The 21603-nt window shown below is 39.0% G+C and overlaps 1 protein-coding gene across 2 annotated transcripts in view; it reads left to right on the top strand.

Annotated features, from left to right (window-relative positions):
• ASPG (asparaginase) overlaps positions 1–18355 on the top strand; it is a 47547-nt gene extending 29192 nt beyond the window's left edge. For both annotated transcript variants that reach the window (XM_051769512.1, XM_051769511.1), the window contains exons 10-16: positions 1232–1351; positions 2398–2493; positions 3304–3467; positions 9760–9846; positions 16093–16192; positions 16511–16569; positions 17938–18355. In XM_051769512.1, the coding sequence (XP_051625472.1) occupies positions 1232–1351; positions 2398–2493; positions 3304–3467; positions 9760–9846; positions 16093–16192; positions 16511–16564 (621 nt within the window). In that variant the 3' untranslated portion in view covers positions 16565–16569; positions 17938–18355. The remainder of the gene's footprint in view (positions 1–1231; positions 1352–2397; positions 2494–3303; positions 3468–9759; positions 9847–16092; positions 16193–16510; positions 16570–17937) is intronic.
• Positions 18356–21603: the final 3248 nt, after the last annotated feature.

Raw genomic sequence — 21603 nt, 5'->3', positions numbered from 1 at the left:
TTTCAACATGAAGAAGCAAGGAATGTGCCCCCAGACACATACAAATGTGTGAAGAGCTGGGAGGACTAAGGCACGTAGGGCTTTGCACAGGGTGCATTTAGCACAGGTGCCAATTGCTAAGGTTACCTGTGTAAAGCAATGATCTCAACCTGTCAGATTCTAAAAGTGTGCCAAAGCTGTTGGTATCCTCTGAGTTACATGCATATGGGACTCTTCCAGCAGACAGCTATGGTGTTGTCAGCTCTTGGAGGTTTTTTTTTTAATAAAGGGCATGCCTAGACACAAGTAAACCTGGGGCATTCCTCCTTCCAACATCACATCTGTTTCTTTCAAACTTTCACAATCCTGCTTTTTAAAATTCTAATTGAAATAACTATGGGCTTTATAGCTGCATCAGCAACCTTTTGTGAAAGAGTGCCAGTATGTAAAATTGTCAGAATTGAGGAAACCAGTTGCTTTTTCTTAATAACTGCCTCCTATCTGTGTTCTCTAGATTTCCCAGAATCTGTCTTTTGGAGTATTTTCATTTCTTTATTGCCCCATTCAAGTACTTTCTACACATGAATTGGCTGACCTTCTTACATTTTGATTTGGAATTTTTTTCCAAGTTACATTGGATGCACCCATCCTGCAAACTGTTCCATGCCTGTTTGCATACTGAATGACTAGTACTACTGTAAACCCTCTGCATTCAAAGCTGGATCTTTGGCCAAATTTTAACAAAATCAGGGCTAACGGAGCTGCTTGAAAACCCATGGAAATCCATGATTGTCTACAGGCAGCACTGGGCTTTGTTTTGAGGCCTGTGTAGACAGTCTGTGTAGGAGTCCTGAGGTTTGTGAATGCTGGCAAACGGCAGCATTTCAGAATATTCTGGTCTTAAGCCTCACTCTGCTCATTACTCACTATCTTTGTGTTTTTAAGTAGGCTGCATCTTACCCCACTAGGGAACTTTTGTCTGCTTACTCTGAAAATGGGGGTGTTTTGTTATGTGCTTATTTTGGTTTCTTTGCTTTGGAAGAAAGCTTTATTTCCCTGTCTCTTGCCCTCCTTTGTCTTTTTAAACGTGCAATCTTCATGGGACAGTAACTATTTCTTTAATCTTTTGTCTGCATTTAATTAGTTTCCATAATTCCTCCAAACAATTTTCTAACTTGATAGTAAAGTTTTTTATTAGACTACCACCATATTTTTCCTCTGCTAACAAAGGGTTTGATTGCTTGCTTTTCAGATGCTGAGTGAGAATCTAAGAGGAGAAATGACTGTTGTACCCACAGGAGCCAAGATCTCTCTGAGAGATAGCAAGTTTATACAAGTGATTGCCAAATCTCTAAGTATCAGCAGCAAGGAGGTATATACACTTAAATATTTAGAATTAATATCATGTAAAGCTGCAAACTCAGTTAAATGAACCTAGATTAAAGATGAACAGCAAAACTGAAAGAAAAATTGAATACTGTAGGTTTTATATTATTTTTTTTAGTTCTGAGTGTCCCAGATAACCAGTTGGGCTAGGGAGAAAGGACACAATGACACCAAAATGTTTTTAATTAAAAACATATTAACTTCCCCCCCCTCTTTGTAGCCCCATCTTGGGTTTATTTTCTTGACTGGCTGGTTGCACTAACAAGCCTCAGACAGATGCTGTAATTCAGAGTATCAATGATATGAAGAAGTGCTTTGTATTTTTGTGGTCAAATGTATTGACAGTTTGGAGCAATCCAGATAATAATGGGTAAAACAGCTTAATTGTACATGCAATCATAGAAGGCTAAGGAAGCATTACAAAAGTGTAGAGACACTTGTGATGTTTACTATTAGTCCTTCTCAACTGGAAAATTAGAAAAGATAATATTGGTTGTTCAGATGCTCGATTTTCTCTTGACTTGGTTTCAAGGAAGATGGGATTTATTAACTAATGTATGGTTCTTCTTTAGTGAGCATGAGAAATGGGAGGATATTCAGGGGGCCTCAAGGGCTTATCAGGATACACAGGTGTCTGAGGAATCACATGAATAAAGTTGATCAGTCTTGAGGAGGCTGGACTATATGGTCTTTTCCAACTCCCACCAGCGCTGTTTCTCTTACTGTATTGATGAGTAGCTATGGCAGTAGAGAGATGGTAATAGTGTGTGCACCTTAAATGGTATATATAGATATCAGGTACCTGTAGTGTTGCCTGGGAGGAATATAAATCTTATGGATGTGAGACTGACAAAATGTAAAATAAACATGAGACCTCTTTCCTTCCAAGAACTAAATGCTACCATTTTTAAATATCCAAGTGACTAATTTGGAAACTTTACATGAAAGCAAGGCTGGTGTTTTTATGACTTGGATATCAATCCCATTAGAGGCAAAGCTGATATTAAATGTTTAATTTTATTTGTTTCTCAGGAGTTAGAAGCCGTAAGAGATGCATTAATTCCACCTTTGGCTTGTGCTGCAGCTAAACTGGGTGACATAGACGCACTAAGAGCCATAGCAGAAATGGTAATGTAAAATTAACAGTTTGTACAAAACATTAATTTTTAAATAGAGCTGTAACTGATGGGAGGAAGCTATGCTCACTGGAATTGGTCTTACAATCAAGGTACTTTGACTATTACAAGGTCTTTGCCTTTCAAGACTGGTATGTTCTTTCCCCTCTCTGTTTTTCAGCTGTTTATATTTTCTTTTGAACTGTGAAAATACAGGTAGATTAAAATGCAAGTTCTTATCTGCTAACTTTGGAACATTTTAAAATGGTTTGTGCTGCTTTCTTTTTGCCTAATTTTCTTTATACATATTCATAGTATCCAGCTTCTGGATGTAAATCTGTCATGATTAAAAAAAAGAACTTGAAAACTATATTTAAGCAAAACACAGTGCAGTGTTAATTCAGGATTTCTGGCTCTCCCCATAACTCTAACTTTGCTTATACCTGAAAAAAGAAACAGGCATTTCCCTGTCTTCTCATTTTTTTCCCCTCTTTGCCTTGGTTTACCCTACTCTTGAGACTTTAGTAATGGGCCTCAAGAAAGGATAAATATATCTTGAAATTAAGAATAAACTAAGACAAGTAAGATTAGCAGTCTACAGGCACAAAGCTGCTGTATGGCATGCTGAAATAAAGAGCATATCTGAGGGCAGAAGGTGAAATAAATATCCTTATTGGCACTGAAACAATCCTACAAGATTGACAAGCTTAACAATTTGGTGGCAGAATTAAAATGTGAAGTATGCACCTACTGTGTGACGCATGCAACAACTTAATGTGCAGCCATTATCTTTTTAGCATATGAAGGATATGTCCTTTTGTAGGGTGGAAACTTGAGCTGTGGAGACTATGATGGCCGAACTCCACTTCATATTGCAGCCTCTGAAGGGCATTTACCACTGGTTGAGTATTTGTTGATGTCTGGCGCGACTGTTTATGCTAGAGACAGATATGGATCTACCCCACTGATGAATGCGATCAAGTTCAGGTAACAATTTATATACTACTCTATGTAAAGTTTATAGACCTTTTATAATTTTAGATTTCAAGTCCATCCCTGCGTTTTGGTCTTGTTTTGTCTCAGCAGTCAAGTGTAAGTTACAGCAGTTAACACATACCAGCTTTATTTCAAAGGATGTGACTAGCCTAAATGAAAAAAAATTAAAAAGTAATATGAAATGAAAGCAAACAACTTGGTATGCATGCAGAATTTTAGCATAAAGTAACCTATTGCTGTCCTCCTGCCAAGACTTTGTCCATAATTTCAGGGCTCCACTCTTTATTCTGAGGCTTCCTTATAAAACACAGCCAAACTGATCACTCCTTTTGACTGTCAGAAGTGAGAGTGCAGGACCATGGGCTGTCTGTTTTCTTTCTGCCCTTCCCTTTCTCATCAAGACCAGACTGTTTCAATTGGCACAAAGTATACCGGTAGGTTGACATGTTTTAATCTTTCCCTTCCACCAGTGCTTTCCTGACTCTCCTGCTGGATGACTGGTTTTCTGATTTTTTCCCTTCCACCCACTCATAATTATATGGGATGGCTGCATGGCCCTGCCTGCTTTGTGGATTTCCTCTTCCTGCTGTTATGAATGTCAGCAGTTCTGGAATGGTAGCCATGGATTTGCAATTTACTGGCCTGTTCCACGTTGTATAGTCCTAAGGAATGGCCATAGCACAGAGTCTAATAGTTATCAGTAATCAAAATTTAATTTTAAAACACTTAGTTTGTATAGCCTGGGGATTCATGGAGCCATTGGTCTCCTAACGTGTTAGAAGCTGCATAAAATAATCTCTCCCTGTTTCTTTGATCCACTTTCAGCTCCTTATCTCATGTTCAGTTTGTATTGTAGCAGATGAGAAGCCATTTTTTTCTGTACAGGAGCTTGAAATGGTTGAATTTTCGTGGTCTTTGTGGATGACTGTCCCCAAATATTCCTACAGCTTTCTAATGTTGACAGGTTCACCTGGTTTGTCAAGCTGGAGTTAGCTCCCTGGGAGGTCTGACAGTGTGGGATTACCATTGGCTGCAGGAATAACTCGAAGGCTTCTTCTGTTTCAAAGACCAGATGTAGAAAACTCAACAAACTCTATTAATGTGGGAGTTGAAGTCCTGCATGGCCACGCTGTGCTATTGCCATACCTACTGCATGGTCCCTTATGGCTTTGTAGCTGTTGCTTTACCTCATGAATATATAAGCCCTTCATTGGAAAACCCTTAAAGTCTTAAAGCGAAAACAAGCCCAACAGCAAATCAAACAAATAACCTCGCAGCTGAACAGAGGTGGCTCTGGTCCAATGTGAGAAAATGCTAAAGCATTAGGTACTATTAGATGTTCCTGCAAATCAGGCACCTACTTTTTTTACCGCACCCATCTACCGCCTGAGGAATTTCACATGAGCTTGTTGTTTGGATTCCTTAGCATTGCCACTCCTATATTAGACTCCTACTATGACTCTTAAGCTCTTTAAAACTGCACACCCGTTTTGATACAGGGAATTGTAAAAGGAAACTGCACCATAACCATTTTCAGTTTCTCTTTTTGTTTCTATTGTTGGAATGAGAGGAAGAGTTGACTTAGAACTAATCTCATAAATGTGTATTTATGATCTGCTGTGTACTCACACTGCATTTCACACTGGTAAGCATATAAAGGAGCAAACAGCTGTATATGTGTGTAATTAGATACCCACTAAAAAGATTTCTGCTACAGAAATATTTAAATTCCATTTATTAAACAGTTGTAAGTTGAAAGTGAAGAGATTATCCCGATGCAGCATACAAAGTGGCAGGGAGGGAAGGGGGAAAACTGATGTTAATGAGTAGTCAATGCTTTAAACTGTTTAATATTGTAACTTTCTCAATTTTACTGAATATTGCATCAGCTTAATCCCATTTTCTGAGAATTAATATTTGTTTAATTGGCATTTAACTGCAATACAGTATCCACTCATCTTAAAAATAGCTTTCTTCGAGTCTTTTATGTTACATTTGTCAGTGGCTTGCCTTTTAACCAGCATGCAAACCTATATAAAGATGACTGATTTCTCTTTTCCAGTTAATGATTTGTAATGATCAGGAGTTATGTGTCTTCTTAAAAGCTTCTTAACATAGCACTGTCAGCTGATAGACCAGCAACTTGATCTACGTCTATGACAGTCTCTTAAATTTTTTGACTTTAAGTGACTCTTTCTTTGTTTCTTTCTAAATAAGAAATAAACTACTGCATTCCCGCTTTTTCATTTGTAACTCTGCAATTTGCTTGTAGTCTTATTCACTTTAGGCATGAAGCTAAACAGACCACTGTTAATTTAGGCCAGTTGCTTGACATATCAAAATAAGTGGAATTCCTTTAATTTCTTACAGCACCCTCAAGGGATAATTCATTTTCAAAACAATAGAATAATATTTTTTTAATAACAGAAACTCTCTAAGCAGGAAAATGTCTTGAATAAAAATTGTGTATATTTTGAGTAGTAAAAGCACTTCCATTTACTTGTAGAGCAGTGGTGAAAGGTTGAAAATGGGGAGTTGCTCATATAGTGCTGTGAGAACATCAGATGAGAGGCAGTAAAATTACCTCCCACGTAAATATGAATTTAAATACTTGATATTTTGCAAGGTTACATTTACATTACTTCAGGAAATCTAAGTGAAGAGTGAAAATCTAACCACCACTGACTCCAGAAGTACACTGAAGCCTCTCCTTACAGTGTTTGAGCATAAAATTCCCACTGATACCACGTAGAAAAGTGAAATTAAGCTGATCCTGCCATAACCATTCCGCTTGCTAGGGGAGCAAGCATGAAAAAGAATGAAGCCAGTCAAGTTTGGATATACATTACACCTGCATTTCTTTAAAGAGAGTTGGTGGAAGGTGTGCACCCTAAGGCCCCAATCCTACAAACTCTTACATGTGTGTTAATTTCACATGGATGATTCATCCCTTTTGAAGTCGATTCACTTCAGTTCGTGTCTGCCAAGTGAAGGCCTGAGATGATACGTATGGTGCAGAACCTTGATTGCTGTGAGTCCAGAGCCCTCATGAACTGGGAAGAGTTCAGATGTCTTTATCTGGAACTCAGACTTTGCTCCTAGCACTCACTGAGTGTTGAAGACTGCACCAAATCATACATTAAGATATTAGTATCCATTGGAGTTTTTATGCCCGGTGTTATCAATAGTGGAACCTAGCAGAGAGGAGACACTAAAAATGCCTTTTCTCTATTTGGTTTTTTCCTTCAGAGAGCGATGAATAACAGTGATAGTACTATCAAAAGGCTAACTTAAGTAACATATGCAGAATAGCATTGTTTGTATAGCTGTTTCTGACCATGCTTTGGTAATGGGGCAGTCTAAGAAAAGGGAGACTCAGGGACAGCTCACAGATGACAATGCTTATCAGGTGGGGCTAAAGTGGGACATGCAGCCATGTACCAGGTCGTGATGTTGGCCTTCTCTCTACACCTTGACCTTTCATTGTCCAGCAGTTCCTCTGCTCTTGGTTTTGTGCTGTCACCTTAGAACAGGAATTGCATTTGAACCGTTCCCAAGAAGTTCATGGCTCATGACATGACCTGAACTTCAGATCAGCTAAACTGTGACCCCTGTGAGGCTTTTGTAATGCCACAGGAGAGCAGCACTTAAAGAAACAATTTCTAAAGACAAATACCTCTCATGTGCCCAAGACATAACAGTATCAGAAAATTCACAGTCAGCCTCTTGAAATATGAATAATGCCCTTGTGGTAGGTACAAGACAGCAGAAGTGGTGCTCTGGTTAGGGCTTAAGTTCCTTCAGAATGTAGATAGCGTTTGGGTGCAAGTAGGAACAAGCTGTAGTGCAGCTCACCTCCTGCATAGTTTTCATGTTGAGCGATGGGAATGTGAGAGGTGGTCTGTTTGCTTTCTTGGACAGATCTGCACTTCATAGTCACAGTACTAAATTTAACACTTTTAAGTTGTACTTTACTATTTGTCCCTATTCTTCCTCTCCCGTACCCTTTCTCTAACAAGCAGTAGCTTACAACACTTCCTCTTCTTCCCACTGTACCAAGAAACGTGATTTTGAATAACTCCCAGTCATTGGGACATTGTATTTCTATTTAGAAATGCTTTATTGTAAGCATTTATTGTTAGTTAACACTGTTAGTTTCAATGCTTAAAGATTTATTTTATTTCAAGCCACTTTTTTTTTTCCTCATTTAAGTTTGCAGAATTAAATAAGCAGGATAAGTGCTCCCAAATCTGCCTGTACCAAAGATTTATAGAGTCCCCCTCAGAGTAGTAATGGCTGTGTGGCATAAGTGGGACTTGAAGTGCTTTCTGGAGGGAATTTTGCATAGTTACAACAGGAAGAGAAAACCTGGCTTTTTGCTGGAATCCAGAGATACAGAACCACACAGGGGAAGCACACTGAGGGAGGATACCACACAACATTACATGCTTTGCTGCCTTTTATCTTTTAGTGCTGTCCCATAGCACAGCTTTGATTTTAAAAAGTGCTTGTTTCATGCTTCGATTTCTCGTATAAGGTGGGAAATGAGGAATACTTCAGGGCAGTTGTTGGAGAGTAAACAGACACTCCCCATGTTCAGTTCAGTACCCAATGAGAGCTTGAGGGAACTGTTCTACTTTTAATCTATTTTAGGTCAAATTTCATTTCAGCTAATTACTGTTTTGCTTCAGACTAAGAATTAAAAAAACTCGTACATGTAGAATTCGTTCTACACCACAGATTGAAAAATAGGAAACCATGCCATTATTTGCTGGCTCAAGGAGATGCTTGTGGATGACTAGCCACGTCGTAAGGGACCCACCTGAGAAAATATTTTAGATAACTGAACAAACTTGAAGCATGTGCTGTTCCAGCAACGCTTTGCTATGAGACAAAGGAAGATATTTTTTTTTTTGGCTGTCAATTGAAACAAAGCACAATTTTTAAAAAAATCGGTCTGCTAGGTTCAATAACCTGTGTTTGGAACACCAAAATGATTCTTAGAGCATTTGTACAGTTCTTTGGTTACTTTATAAATTAAAGATTTTATGTGAAACATACAAGCTTACATAGGCTTTATATGGATAACTGTAATGCAGCTTCTGACTGAAGATGGAGCTTCTTAAAAGGAGGCAAAGGGATTAGATAAGCAGTTTAATCCAGTTGAAATTAATGGAATAAAAAGGCCCATGGCTATCACCAAGAAAATGCAAGTAATTAAGCAGAAAGTGTATGTGAGCTTATTTTTTATTTTTAATTACTACAGATGAGCTTTTAGCTAATGGGTTGGAAAAGCTCATATATTTCCTATTAAATGATAAGCCTACCTCTTTGTTTTGAAGTATTATAGTATAGCAACTTACTTAAAATAGGAACTGTGAAACTATTCCTGATCTACTGGGTCATCATGCTCTTTCTGGAGAAAAAAAACTGTGCTTTGATTTATAAACTAGATCAGTTGTTTAGCAGAGGAGCACTCTGTCACCTCCTTTTCAAACCTAGCTCTAAACCTTTCACTAGGTTACTTATGAAAAATGTATTTTTATGCATTTTTGCATCTGTTATGTTATTTTCTACCCACAACAGTACTTTTGGAGAGCAGCCTTTCCCATAGAGTTTCTCAAACATCTTACTAAGGTGTAGGTATTGGCTATTTGTCCCTTTATTTCAAAGGAAAGGACAATGAAGACCTCCTAAAATCTCCAGGTAGAAAGAAATAATAAAGGCATTGGGAAGAGGGGGTTAGGAACAGGTGTGCTTTTGATGGCAGTTCATAAGAATACTTACCATCATTTTGAAGCCCTAAAAACCTGATAAGCTTCCCCATTAACCTAAAGATTCACTACTTATCTGCAAGAAACACCTTTTATTTAAGACTGATATATATGGCCATTGCATTCTTTAAAATACAGGAACAATGCTATGTAATAAGTAATCTCACTGTTTGCATGTATTTCGATCACTAATATTTCTGCTGTTAAATTAAGCTAGCACTAAGGTAAAGATACTAAGAATTCTTGGAAGAGGAGAGTATGCATCCATTTCCTTTTCAGAGCTGAACTTAACACTTCCTTGAGCTTAGTATATGAATGAATTTTTAAAAGGGAGGGCAGCTCTGTTTACTACATCTGTCACCTTGGAGAAGATTCACTGATTCTGTGATTGTGGGAAATCTGATATAAGAACTTTCACTGACTCTTTGTGTATATGACAATGCTGGATTTAGGGAAAAAAACCTACAGGTCAAGACACTCTCTCTGTTTTTTCTATTCCTCTCATAAAGGCACATACAAGTGATTAATTTGTTACGGGAAACAGGAGCTCACCTTTCAAGCCAGGACTTGGAGAATACCGGAACAATACTCTGCAGGTAAATGTGATACAAGGTGAGGTGGCCCTAAAATTGGGATGGAGGGGGATGGTTTTTCAGAAAAGACTCCAGAATGAAGAACTTTGGAGAAGAACTTGGGTCCCTGGCTCATGAGGTGGCTATTTCGGTGCTAGACAAATAATAAGGAAACAAGTGAAGTGATGAAATTAAGAATCAACTCTATATCAAAGCACCAGTAACTCAAGAGACCTCCAAAGTAGATGGTATTGTGGAGATCAGTGACCTGGAAGCACATACACCCCATTTTTTCCCAAGGTGTTTTACTGAGGAAGGGTGAGAAGGAAGCTGTTCAATATGTGACTTAATAACATCTCTATTTAAAAATAAAGCTGCACATTGTGTGTCATTTTTATTGTCTTAAAATCCACTTTTCAGTTATATGGAAGTGGCTTCTATTCTAATTAGTATATAATAATGTTCTTAAAAATTACTAAATCAAATGGACAGATAGATTTAATCCCAAAACTTGTGAACAACTGCTCAGTGTCACTATATTTAATTTTAGGAGCATATAATTCTCTGTTAAAGTTGCTTTTAATATATAACAATGTGGATATGTATTATGAAACCAAATAGATATTAGATTTAATTTTTTCCAGTACTTGTCCTGAATTACAAATTACTCTGAAAATCATGAGAAACTTTCATGTATTTCCTAAAATACAGTTTTTACTTCATTTCTTCTTTCTATTTTTGAAAAACAAACAAAAAACCACCTAAGTACTGGCCTTTGAATCAGGATTTGGCAGGAAACCATGAAATTTGCAGGGACCAGCCAGTGCTGTATAATGTCTACAAACAAGGTCAAAGTGAAGCTTATGTGTAGAGACTGGACTCTATCCTTTGAGTAATTCTAGAATTAAGAAACACTAGCTGGAGTGTTTCCATTGTCATAACATGCTCAGAGGAGACTGGGTAATAGGGCTTTTACCAGGAAGTTAAAATATGCACTTCCCAGGGCACTGCAAGTGATAGGACAGAACTAAACCCTTGGTTTGTGTAGTTTCCATCTGCCAAAAGGTGAGAGGAGTGGTTTAGGGAATGACATTCCTCTGCAAATAAATTGGCCCCTTACTTAGCCCTGGTGCCACATGCAGAACCAGTTTGGCTAGCTGACCTGTCAGTAATATATCCCAAAAGAAAAAAAAAAAGGAAAGAGAAAGAGGATGTTTTAAACAAAATGTGGTTCTGATGCAGTTTGTTACAGCTTTTTAGGGAACATTGTACACCTGCATCTGTATTGCACAATCTCCTGTTGTTCAAAGCTGACATTTTGATAATCAACAGTTCAGATATTTTTGAACTTGCATTGGTGTTTGTAATTTTAGTATGAAACAATGTAAATCTTCCAAACGGGGTGGGAGTGCACATGTGCAGAGTCTGACTGAGGACTCAGCACAGAGTGCTGTACTTGGGGTGGGAGGGGAAGAGGCTCTCACACATTGGTGTGGGTCAGGAACCGGGGCTGTGGCTCTCTCCCGGTTGGCAGCTGGAGTGGTGGCCGTGGCCAGAGGTGTGTCCATGGACAGGCATCACCACGTGGCCTGTACCAGGAGCACAGCCAGGCAGTGGTCAGGCTTAGAGACAGTCTGTGAACAGTGTCTCTTCCCTATGCTGCTTCTGCAGAGCTTAAGTGCTTCCTTTGCTCTTGCTGTTTTAGAGGGCCTGGCACAGTCACTTCCACCAAAGTGGACTTTTTCCACAGAGCGTTATTTGGATGCCTAAAAGTTATTAAATCTGAGTTACTGGTGTTTGTCCTCTTGACAAAATGTCTCTGGTACTTCTTCTACAGTATCCTCAGATGACCCTACTGATACGCTCATTTCTCCAGCATGCTCACTTCTCTCTCCTACTTCTTACCTCCTCCTTTTACGCCTTTCTTTGTAGGCACTGGCACCTTCATGGCAGTCAACATGTTCACCTGGTCAAGCTAGTTAAAGAAAAAGCTATTTATAACATCTTCCTTTTGTCTGATTTGAACTATTTTTCTACATCTCATCTGTCTTGTAATGTGCCTTAAGCTGCATTTTTACCAACCTGAATTTGTCACCAAGGCAGGATTTCAACTTCTTGGGGCTTAGGAGGAAAAAGCTGCTTGTTCTCTGATAAGCTCTTGGTTCCTACACTTAGCTAACTTAACTTTTTCTCCTTACAGTTCTGTCTGAAGCAGAAACTATAAACATGTTTTTCCCCTTTGCTACTTAGCAATCCTTGAACAAACTGACTTTCACAAAAGACCATGAACAGTGATTTTTGTGTTCTAATACCGTCTCCTCAGCTCTCTTCTGTTTAGACTCATCATTTTATAATAGAATAGAATAGTTCAGTTGGAAGATTATGGAGATAAAAATAAATGTGTTCCTTTGGCATTGGTGATGTTTGAGAGCGGGAGGAGTACCAGCCAGAACTGAGAGTTGGACAGTATCAGTGGCAACTCTTGTGTAGGAAGTGGAGATGTACATAGATGCAGCCAATATCTAGTTATTAAATCTTCTATGGTTTCATTTGCTGGTGTCTTTTTTTAAGTGAGAGGTGGTAGTCTGGCTTTGGAATCACTTTGTTGATGTTTGGTATCTGGTTCATGGCTTTGTTTTGAAATGAGATCTCAATGTTAGTAATCTGTTAAAAATGTCAGAATATCTTCTCATATTGCAGTAGTATTGTCATCTGTCTGCAAACCCAAACCATGATGACATAAATTGGAACACTCAGGCTTATTCTGAAAGCTTGTGGAGTTCTGGAGTTGGTAAACAGTTGATTTGTGTTTGGTTTTTTAAAGGAAAAAAATTTGTATAGAATTGAGATACTCTGTTTAAATCTGTAGTTTACAAAATTAAACAAGGGCATAAAGCCAAACCAGCTTTTTCTTTCATATTCTCAGATTTCATAAAATGATATTATATACAAGGATGCAGCCTTTCAAAATCAGCACCTTTCAGAATAAGATACTTCTTCAATTTGACATAGACTTGAGGGGTAAGGCTGGAGAAGGAAGGATAAATATGTCTCAGCAGGAATTAGGACCAAGCTCCTGCCTGCTGTCTTTCAAAGAAGTCTGTCTGTCTCAGCTGAGACAGATATGGAGACACTAGCTAAGAGCAGCACTCACAAATTAGTTCAGGATGCAAGACACTCTTTGCACTGGACTTTTAACTTCTTTTTTGAGGATTTTCGTCTTAAAAAAAAAAAAAAAGAAGTAGATAAAAGATTCTCTCTTCTGCCAGGGTGATGATACACCTGAAAAAAAGGAAGTCTTTCCTGATCACTTTATATAGACACTGAAAAAGGAGAATTGCTAGCATTGCTGAAAAAGCACAGCTTTGTGTCCCTGGGAAAGTTGAAATCCTAGTACCTGAGGAGGCAGGAGGGAACCCCAAGGTGTCATTTCACAGTATTTATTACTTCCCAAATCTAGAACTGCATTGGCCCTTGTCCTTATAAACCCTCTGAGACCTGACCAGCTTCACTCCTGGTACCTTGGCAGTAACAGAGCATGTGTTAAACTGCAGCTTGATGCTGGTGGGGTGTGAGACACAGAATCAGAGAGCATAATTGCACTGTCACTGTTCTTGATATCTTAGCTCTGTCATCATCATGGCTACATTAGCCCTACTGAAATTGTGAAATGGATACATAATAATTTCTTTTCTGACTGCAGGAGTATTGATAAGGCAGCATGCCTAGGATTATCTGCTGTAAAAAGTATCAGTCAGAGTTTAGTAAAATGTGTTAGGTAGTTCTTTATCACTAAGCAGGTTTTAAACATCCTGGTAAGTGTATATTGAAGCTATCTTTAGTCCATTTCATGATATAAAAGTGATGGACTTGCTGCTTAGAGGTTGCATCTGTAGTTGGAATGGTGCCTATAGTGTAAATTGAGAAGTCCTCTGTATATATTTGAGTATATGAAGTACATTTACACTGTGTAAAGGAAGTACAGATGTGTATGCCTCAACTATGGAAATCTGGAACTGGAGAAAATGTTTTGTGGTGATTATCAATTTGGTAAATAATAGGTATCTTCTATTTAGAGTGGTATCTAAATTTTCTCACAAGCTACATCACCTTATGTTCTCTGGGTCACACAGAATACAGTTCTCACTTGATCAGTAAATGGCTGCTGCAAAATTGAAGATAATTCTGTGTATTTGGAGTGCTCTAATGTCATGGAAGGAGACCACTTCACAGGTTTGACCTATGGCAGTGGGGGTTAAATTGCTCTTTCTGAACAGGTGCTATTAGGCAGTTAATTTTCAAGTGAGTGCAGCAGTCCTTGTTTGTTGCTTACACTGGTGCTAGCTGAATTGCCCTCGATATGTAGATTGGTAATATTTCTGAAAGTGCTGGTCTTTGCCCAAATGGTTTCCACTTTGCATGTGACTGAATGATGAGATTCTGTTTGGCAAATACAGGGCTTTCCTGTCCAGTGTTGGTGATGCTTGTAACTCTCTAGTTAGGCTCTTTGATTTTTGTTAGTTCCTTAATCTGTGACCTTACAGTGTTAACAGCAAGAGACTAGTTTTTGTAACTAAGATAATTCAGGTGCTCCAGAAGTGGCTGCTAAGCAATTTCTTTGCTTTACTAATGCTTACACTTTTTCTTTATTAATACTCATTTCTTTCCTGCAGTTTCCTTACTGACCTCCCACTGAGCTTCCTGTTGGACCTCCTTTGCCTTCCTCTGTTTCCTTATTGCTTCTGAGGCCCCATTTTTGTGATGGCAGTTTGCATTAATTATTTAATGATCCTTTCCTTCATGATGGCAGACTGAAGCACTGTTAACCTCTTAATACCCGACTACCACTTCCCTGTCCCGCAAAGGCTCCAGTTGTAGGTCATCTGGGGGGTTGCATAGAGGAACACAGAGACTATTTGCTTTCTCTTTTCGTGCCCAGCCTCTGGGACTGCTGCAAGCAAAAGCCTCTCTCTGACTTTCTCCTCAGACTGCTGCAATTAGAGGCTTCCACTCCCCTGAAAACATATTTCCAGGTACTTAAGAGATTTAATCAACAAGAGAAGTGATTTCAACCTAGCAGAGAAGTGAATGTTGCAGCCTTGCTTTCATGGTTTTTCCCATGAGTTTACCTGACTGTCTGCCCCTTGCATCTTTGAGCCGTCTCCACTCTTCACCAGCTCTGCCTGGCTTGGTTATTATACTCAAGAGCCCATCACCACCTCCATCCCTGATGCCAGCACAATGCCTTTCAGCCCCAGCGAGCACTGTTTAAGGCAGCAAACTCTGAACTTAATAAGGGTGGGGAGGGCTCCCCCTCTCTTAATGAGATTCAACCTCACTTGATGATTATCAGCACGGTTCTGCTGAAACAATCTGCAAGCTCACAGCAAAGGTGAGGTTCTGAAGCCTCACAGATGCTGCTATCGTGAGGAGACTGAAGGTTGCCCTCCCAGCCTTCCCATCAGTTCAGGCTGTCTGCAGGCTTGGTACAGACTGTCGTGCTTTTGCATATGTACAGGCCTTTTACCAAAATGAAAGTTAAAAATAACCCTTAAGTATTATGGATTAGTCTACCAGGAGATGTGCGAAGAAATAACCTGGTGTATATTCCTCTGAAAACTTTAACTTGCTTATTTTTTGATCCTTTCTATTGCTTGTTACATGTGGAAGATAGAGGTCATCCTTAAAATGCCTTTTTTTTTTGCTTGCTGCCCATTTAAACCTTACAAATTATCTTGTAAAATTCAAAACATATAGCTGTGTTACTGTCCAGTTGATATCACATAAATGTGCTGTCATAACTTCTGATAGCAAAAGTAGTTATGCAAACTTGTGAAGGGGGTTTTTTAGTGGTTTTAAGTAAGTCCTGTGGATTAGTGGCCCATCTGCTTGTGCTCTCACTTACTCAGCTGTATCTTGATTTAGCTGTTGCCCTCCCCCCAACTCATTTCATGAGATAAATATTGTGTTGTGAAATATGAAACTGCATGACTTTTTTTTCCCCTTTGGTCATAGTCACACCCACTATGTGAAACTAGCCTGTTGTAAGTACTTATAGCACAGCCCTATTAATTTAAGGAACTGATTCATCAAGCTGTGTTGCTTGCTCAGCTCTTCAAAACTGTTGTAATAGTGTTCTTTACCTCTCTACCCTGGCAGCCATGTTGAGCCTGTTCTGGTTCAGCATTTACCTGCTGAGCTAATTGACAGGATCCAGGAGCTCACTGAAATGGAAAGATTTAGAACCAATATTAATTATTCTTTTTCCAGCCTTGCAGCTACAGGCGATGTGGATGGGTTGTATGCCTGGTACCTAGCTGGTGCAGACCTGGAGCAAACTGGTTATGATGGCAGGAATCCCTTACAAGTAGTAAGTTGTGCTGTACTCCGTATGGTGTGCTAGCTGAGTGAGTAATAGCGTGCACTGTCGGATGATATTCATTTAGGAAAAGTAAATGTTGCTTTGTGGATTATAAACTGGATTAGAATTTGTTACAAACTCAAATCTGGTGCTCTTGTGAAGCAATAAATAGTTGGAGCCAGAATTTTTCTCATCAATGTCAGAGGAATTAAAATTTAAATTGGATTTTAATTATTTTGTGGTAACGTACTCTTACTTCCCACAAGTAAGTATTTGCATGTCCTGGTGCACAGGATGGCAAGACTTAATTCACATCTCTACTTACAGGCAGAGGCTACAGGACAGAAGGAGGTTCTTGAGTTCCTTAGACAAAAGCACTGAAGAAGGTAAGATCTAGTTCTCAAGTACTGGAGTTCTGGAATGTACAGCTCAACATACACACATATGAAGAGGGATTTTGTCTAGTTCACCCTGGGACATCTTGGTTCAGCTGCAGTCCCTGTCTTGGTTTCTGATAGGACTCTGGGTACTTTAATCCTTCCTTGTAGAGTGGGGCTAATGTTTATTCCTCTTCCTACCTGAACCTGGAATGGTGTTTTTGTGCATTCCACAGTGTGGTTCTGAACTTGGTTGGGAATGTAAAAACAACCAAATAAAACCACTGAGGGCAACAATGTGTTGTCCCTTTGGCCTGTTGCAATAAATTGCCCCTCTGTCTTGCTTGCACTACAGAGGAAATGCCTTTTAGCAGACACGATGCCAGGCCTGGATCTCTGCTGTGCCCCTAGTGCAGGAGCATTCCCTTCCCCAGCACAGCTGCAAGGAGATCACAGCTCTGAGTGCAGGATAGGGCAGTGCCATGGTCTCCCTCTTGCTCAGACCTTGGATGCAGCTGCCTGGTTGTCCCTGACATGGACTTGCTGCATGGAATCTCTTTTGTGCTGCCGTCATCCAAGGTGTGTTTCCCTGGACGTGTCCATGTGAGGCAGGTGTGTGCCTTGTGTTCAGAGCATCAGATCTGACAAATATCTCTGAGGGACCTTGTTTGGGTATTTGACCTTCTCCAGTGCTGTGCCATAACTGGAAGCATTTAAAACACTCGCCTTCCATTTCTCAGAGCTCCTTTCTGATGCAATACATTTTTGATTTAGATATCTCTTCTACAGTATATTGGCAAGTCTAGTCCAAATTTAAATATTGGGATGTGTTAACACAAAATGTAGTTTAAGGTTTTGCTGTGTGAGTGGCTATCTGGCCAATCTTGTGTCCAACTTGAGAGATGTTAGTGGGGACTGCACTTGGAACAACAGCATTTTTGATTCACCGTGTACTGGGCTACATGAACATGGGACACAGTTTTTTTGCTTTGCTTTGAAGTTCTGGTGTTTTCTTTGGTTTCAGCTGATATAGAGGAATTAGATATAATCACAGTCTCAAGTCTTCCAGTGTTCAGGATGACGATGCCAAAAATACCTTCGAAATATGAGTTATATTGCAAAGGGACTTCCATTTTCAGTAGAATAGGTCTGCAAAAATTACTTTTCTTTTGTAAGTAGGGAGCGAATGTGTTAAATCCTCAACTCTTTCATGGATCACCTCATAATTCCTTTGGACTGAGCCACTAGTAGTGTAGGCGGACTGAAGGAAGTCTTCAGTACCGCATGAGAACTGGCTTGGCAGGCTACAAGGTAATCTGTTCTCAGGAAGGTTCTGGATACTGCCTAATTCTAAACGTCCATTTTCTCTTTCTCCAGAGGCTGCAGAAGATGTTCAGTCATCATCAGAAATACCGACTTGAACCATTCATGGTGTTAAGTCCTAATGGGAGAAAAAGAGGAAAGGAACAATGGTAGCTGTGCTTGGGGCATACAGGCAAGCTAGAGCTTAGAATGGTTCTTTATTTAGAATCACATTGTTTTGCTAAAAATTATTTGCTGCTTTATCTTTTAATCACTTTTTTTTTTTAAAAGAAATTCTTTTAAACAAGTGACACTGGAATATATTGTCATTCCTGTACAAGTTCTGTTTTTAAAGAGGCCTTTTGAATATTCTTATGTTAGCTCACTAACAGTATTGCAGGCATAGCAAATGGAAATGCTGTGGTGATTTCATACCAAGGAAAAACAGTGGATTGTGCATTTCTGGGTTACAACTAATAAAATCTCTGAGGAACAATGTTGATTTCACTTGGTCTGGTTTTTTGCAACGACTTGTATCACTTCAGTTGCAATTACAGCAATTGTGAGTGTCAGTGCAAACAATTGAATCAGTCATGGGCATCTGCCTGCAGTTGTGTACTAATCTTCACCAATGTGTCACTATAAAACCTCACTTGAAATGAGTAGGAGGCAGATGCCATAAAGCATGTTTGTGGGACTGCCTAAGTGAATTGATTGTTTTATTTCTAATAGCATCTTTCCCACATCCTGACCGGAATATAATCAAGATTGCTACATGCTGGACACAAAATTCTTTGGACTGTAAATGGGATCTCAGTATTAACAGACCCCAAGTTTAAAGTCTGAGCACTTTCAAACTAAAGAAAGAAAGCAATACATATCTTTACAGCTGTGTCTGCCGTAGAATATGTAAACATAGAGAATAATTCAGTCAAATGCATATACTGGAGATGGCAACTTTTAATTTCACCTACAGCTTCTGCAGTAATCTATGGGGATTTTCTATCTGCTTCATCTGAAGGGAATCTTTGAAGTGCAGATAGTTTTTTCTTTTTCCTCTTTATACTATTCAGTCTTCCCACAGATATTCTTATCATAGAGAAAAGCTGCATGGACTACCTGCTCAGCCTGTTAGTATTAAAAGATTCCCAAGGTATGTTGCATGTTAGATCCCACTAAAACAAGGTAACTGTGCATGTAGTCTAAGAAAATGCTGTATACACTCCAGTTAAAAACAAAACCAAACCATAAAAATGCTTGATTAATATGAAGAGTAGTGCACCTCTTCACTACAGTCACAAAAATTACAACTATGCTGTCTCATTATTAAATAGCTGATATTACATTGCAATAAACATGCTTTAGATTGAATAAAATGAATACAGAATAAAGTAAATGAGATCTAACATCCAAAATCAGGCATCAAATTTATTATCTTTCTGGTGTCTTATCTGTAAGTACATAAAGGTGATGTATGTAGCAAAGTAATGTGTGTGAAAATTTTTACCATCAGGAGTAAAATCATGCACAGACTCTTCTTCCTATGTTATTCAGACCTCTTATCTTAGCTCTTGCCTTGTCAGCAGTCTAAATGTTGATGCACTGAACTATCAAGTCAATCCCTTGATGGACTTCTCTGCAAGTGACTTTCTTGGCATTGGAATATTTTCTATTTTTCAATGACTCTCAGATGCAATCATTTGTCTATAACAGCATCCATTCTTTATTTCTGTACCAAAATGGCTGACTGCAACATATACAGAAGTGTCAATATTCTCCTCATACTTTTCAATAAAAGGTCATCTGATCTATAGAAAACTTTCTAAACAATAACTTCTTATATTTCTAAAATACAATATCCATCCAAAGTACAAAACATACTTTTTCTTTTGAACAAAAAATGACATTCTGGTGCGAATTACTGAAACGACAGGTCTCAACAGTAAAACTTCAGGAGAGTTAAGAAAATGGCCAATCGTTTTGGTCCTGCCTATAAGCCAGGTAAAGACACAAAAGACATTTCCAGATGTGATCCAGTAAGACTTTTGTTTAAAAGCTCATAAAGCTAAAAGGAAATTGGTTGGGTCATGTTTACTGTAAGGATAAAGCAGTATTAGCTTCTTTCTGACACAGCTTTACAGAAACATATATCCTATTAATATGTCATCTTGCCTAAGATAATGTTCCTGCAATCTTCTGGAAAATTTGTGATTTACCCTATAAATAGACCAATATGTTTTAATGGCAGACATATGAAGGTAAATTTAATGTTTATCTGAGGGAGAACTGGATCTCTTTTATATATGTCAAAATTTCATTCAAGAACTGTGAACAGTCTGCAAGTGTTAAGAGAAACTGTGTCTAGAGTGCTGTGATTTAAAAAGTGGCAAGAATCACACAGCCAAGACCAGAAATTTCAGCTCTTGATCCAGTGTTGGGGACGAACTTCAGTAACACTTTGGAGATCCTGCTTTTGTCTTGTTCATCTACAACACCCTTTGCTTCATGCAGTGGATTTAATAATCATAATTATACTTCCTGTGATAACTCCCAGTTTTATGATGAATCTATTTGTGTGTAGTAACCCTTAAGCTTTGCATAGCTATTGCTCAAAAGTAAAATCTTAATATTAGTAAGGGATGAAAATTGTTCCTATTTGTTTCTATTATTTCAGTTGCTGCAAGCAGCAGAGTGTCTTTCATTAGTTAAAGTATGCTAGACATTCCAGGGGCAGCTTAATTTTTTTAAACATCCCAATTTTTCTCCTTCAGATCATTCTTAAAAAGATCTAGTACACCTCTTTTTATCCAGCAATCTCCTGCTCAGTAAAGGGTTGCAGATTAAGGAGCTGTACAGGGCCAATACTAATGCAAACACCCTCATTCCATTGCCAGGACTAACTGTGGGTCCGTTTCACAACTTCTCAAACAGCTTTGACTCCAGTCACCCATGAGGTCCATGCACCCTTCCATGTCTACATCCAAGTACAGTTTGGGAGATCTAGCACATACTGTGAGGATCATCTGCAGATCTGTGCTTGGTATTTCAGACACAGTACCCATTGGAATGGCACGGTGGAAGCTGGATAAAGTTACTTTTGCATTTATTTCTTTTTGTGCAGAAAGGCTTGTGATATTTTTTAGTCTCAGTACTTAATTGGAACGTAAAGATGGCATTTTAATTTCTGCTAGGACACGGCAGTGGCTCCCATTCTCTTCCAGTCTCAGTGTAGTAATGCAAGTGATGGGGCTGTAGTTTTCCTTGCACTGCAGAATCCCCACCAGGTGAAATGCCATGCCAGGGAAGTGCACAAGCTCCAGAGACAGCCTGCACCTGTGCGAGCCTCGGAGAGACTCCAGCGGGTCTGGGACCGTCCTGTTGCCTGCAATTTCAGCAGTGACTATAGAACAGCATAAAGGTATAATCAATAATGTGGGACTCGTAACTGCTGCACCAACGTTGGATTTATTTCCAGTGTTGAATCTTTTAAGTTGCAGTGATGTTCTGGGAATGAATGCTGCTGCTGGAACATCTGCTGCCTCTCCACGGAGGAGACACTATGAATGCCTCCTCTAAAAGTCAAACATTACATCAATTCTACAGCTTTCTTCACTTGAAAGACAACACCCAGCTTCCACTTTGTTTCTTTTTCCTAATGATCCAGCTAATACTGCCAAGGGATAGGGACTACTTGGCCTATGTCAGCACTTCTCTAACACTGCAGAAGGCAGAGATTTGCAC

This window comes from Manacus candei, unplaced genomic scaffold (genome assembly GCF_025592945.1).
Source record: "Manacus candei isolate 608988 ecotype Guabito, Panama unplaced genomic scaffold, ASM2559294v1 h1tg000109l, whole genome shotgun sequence".
Classification (NCBI taxonomy): domain Eukaryota; kingdom Metazoa; phylum Chordata; class Aves; order Passeriformes; family Pipridae; genus Manacus; species Manacus candei.
This window is presented reverse-complemented; position numbering and strand designations above follow the sequence as displayed.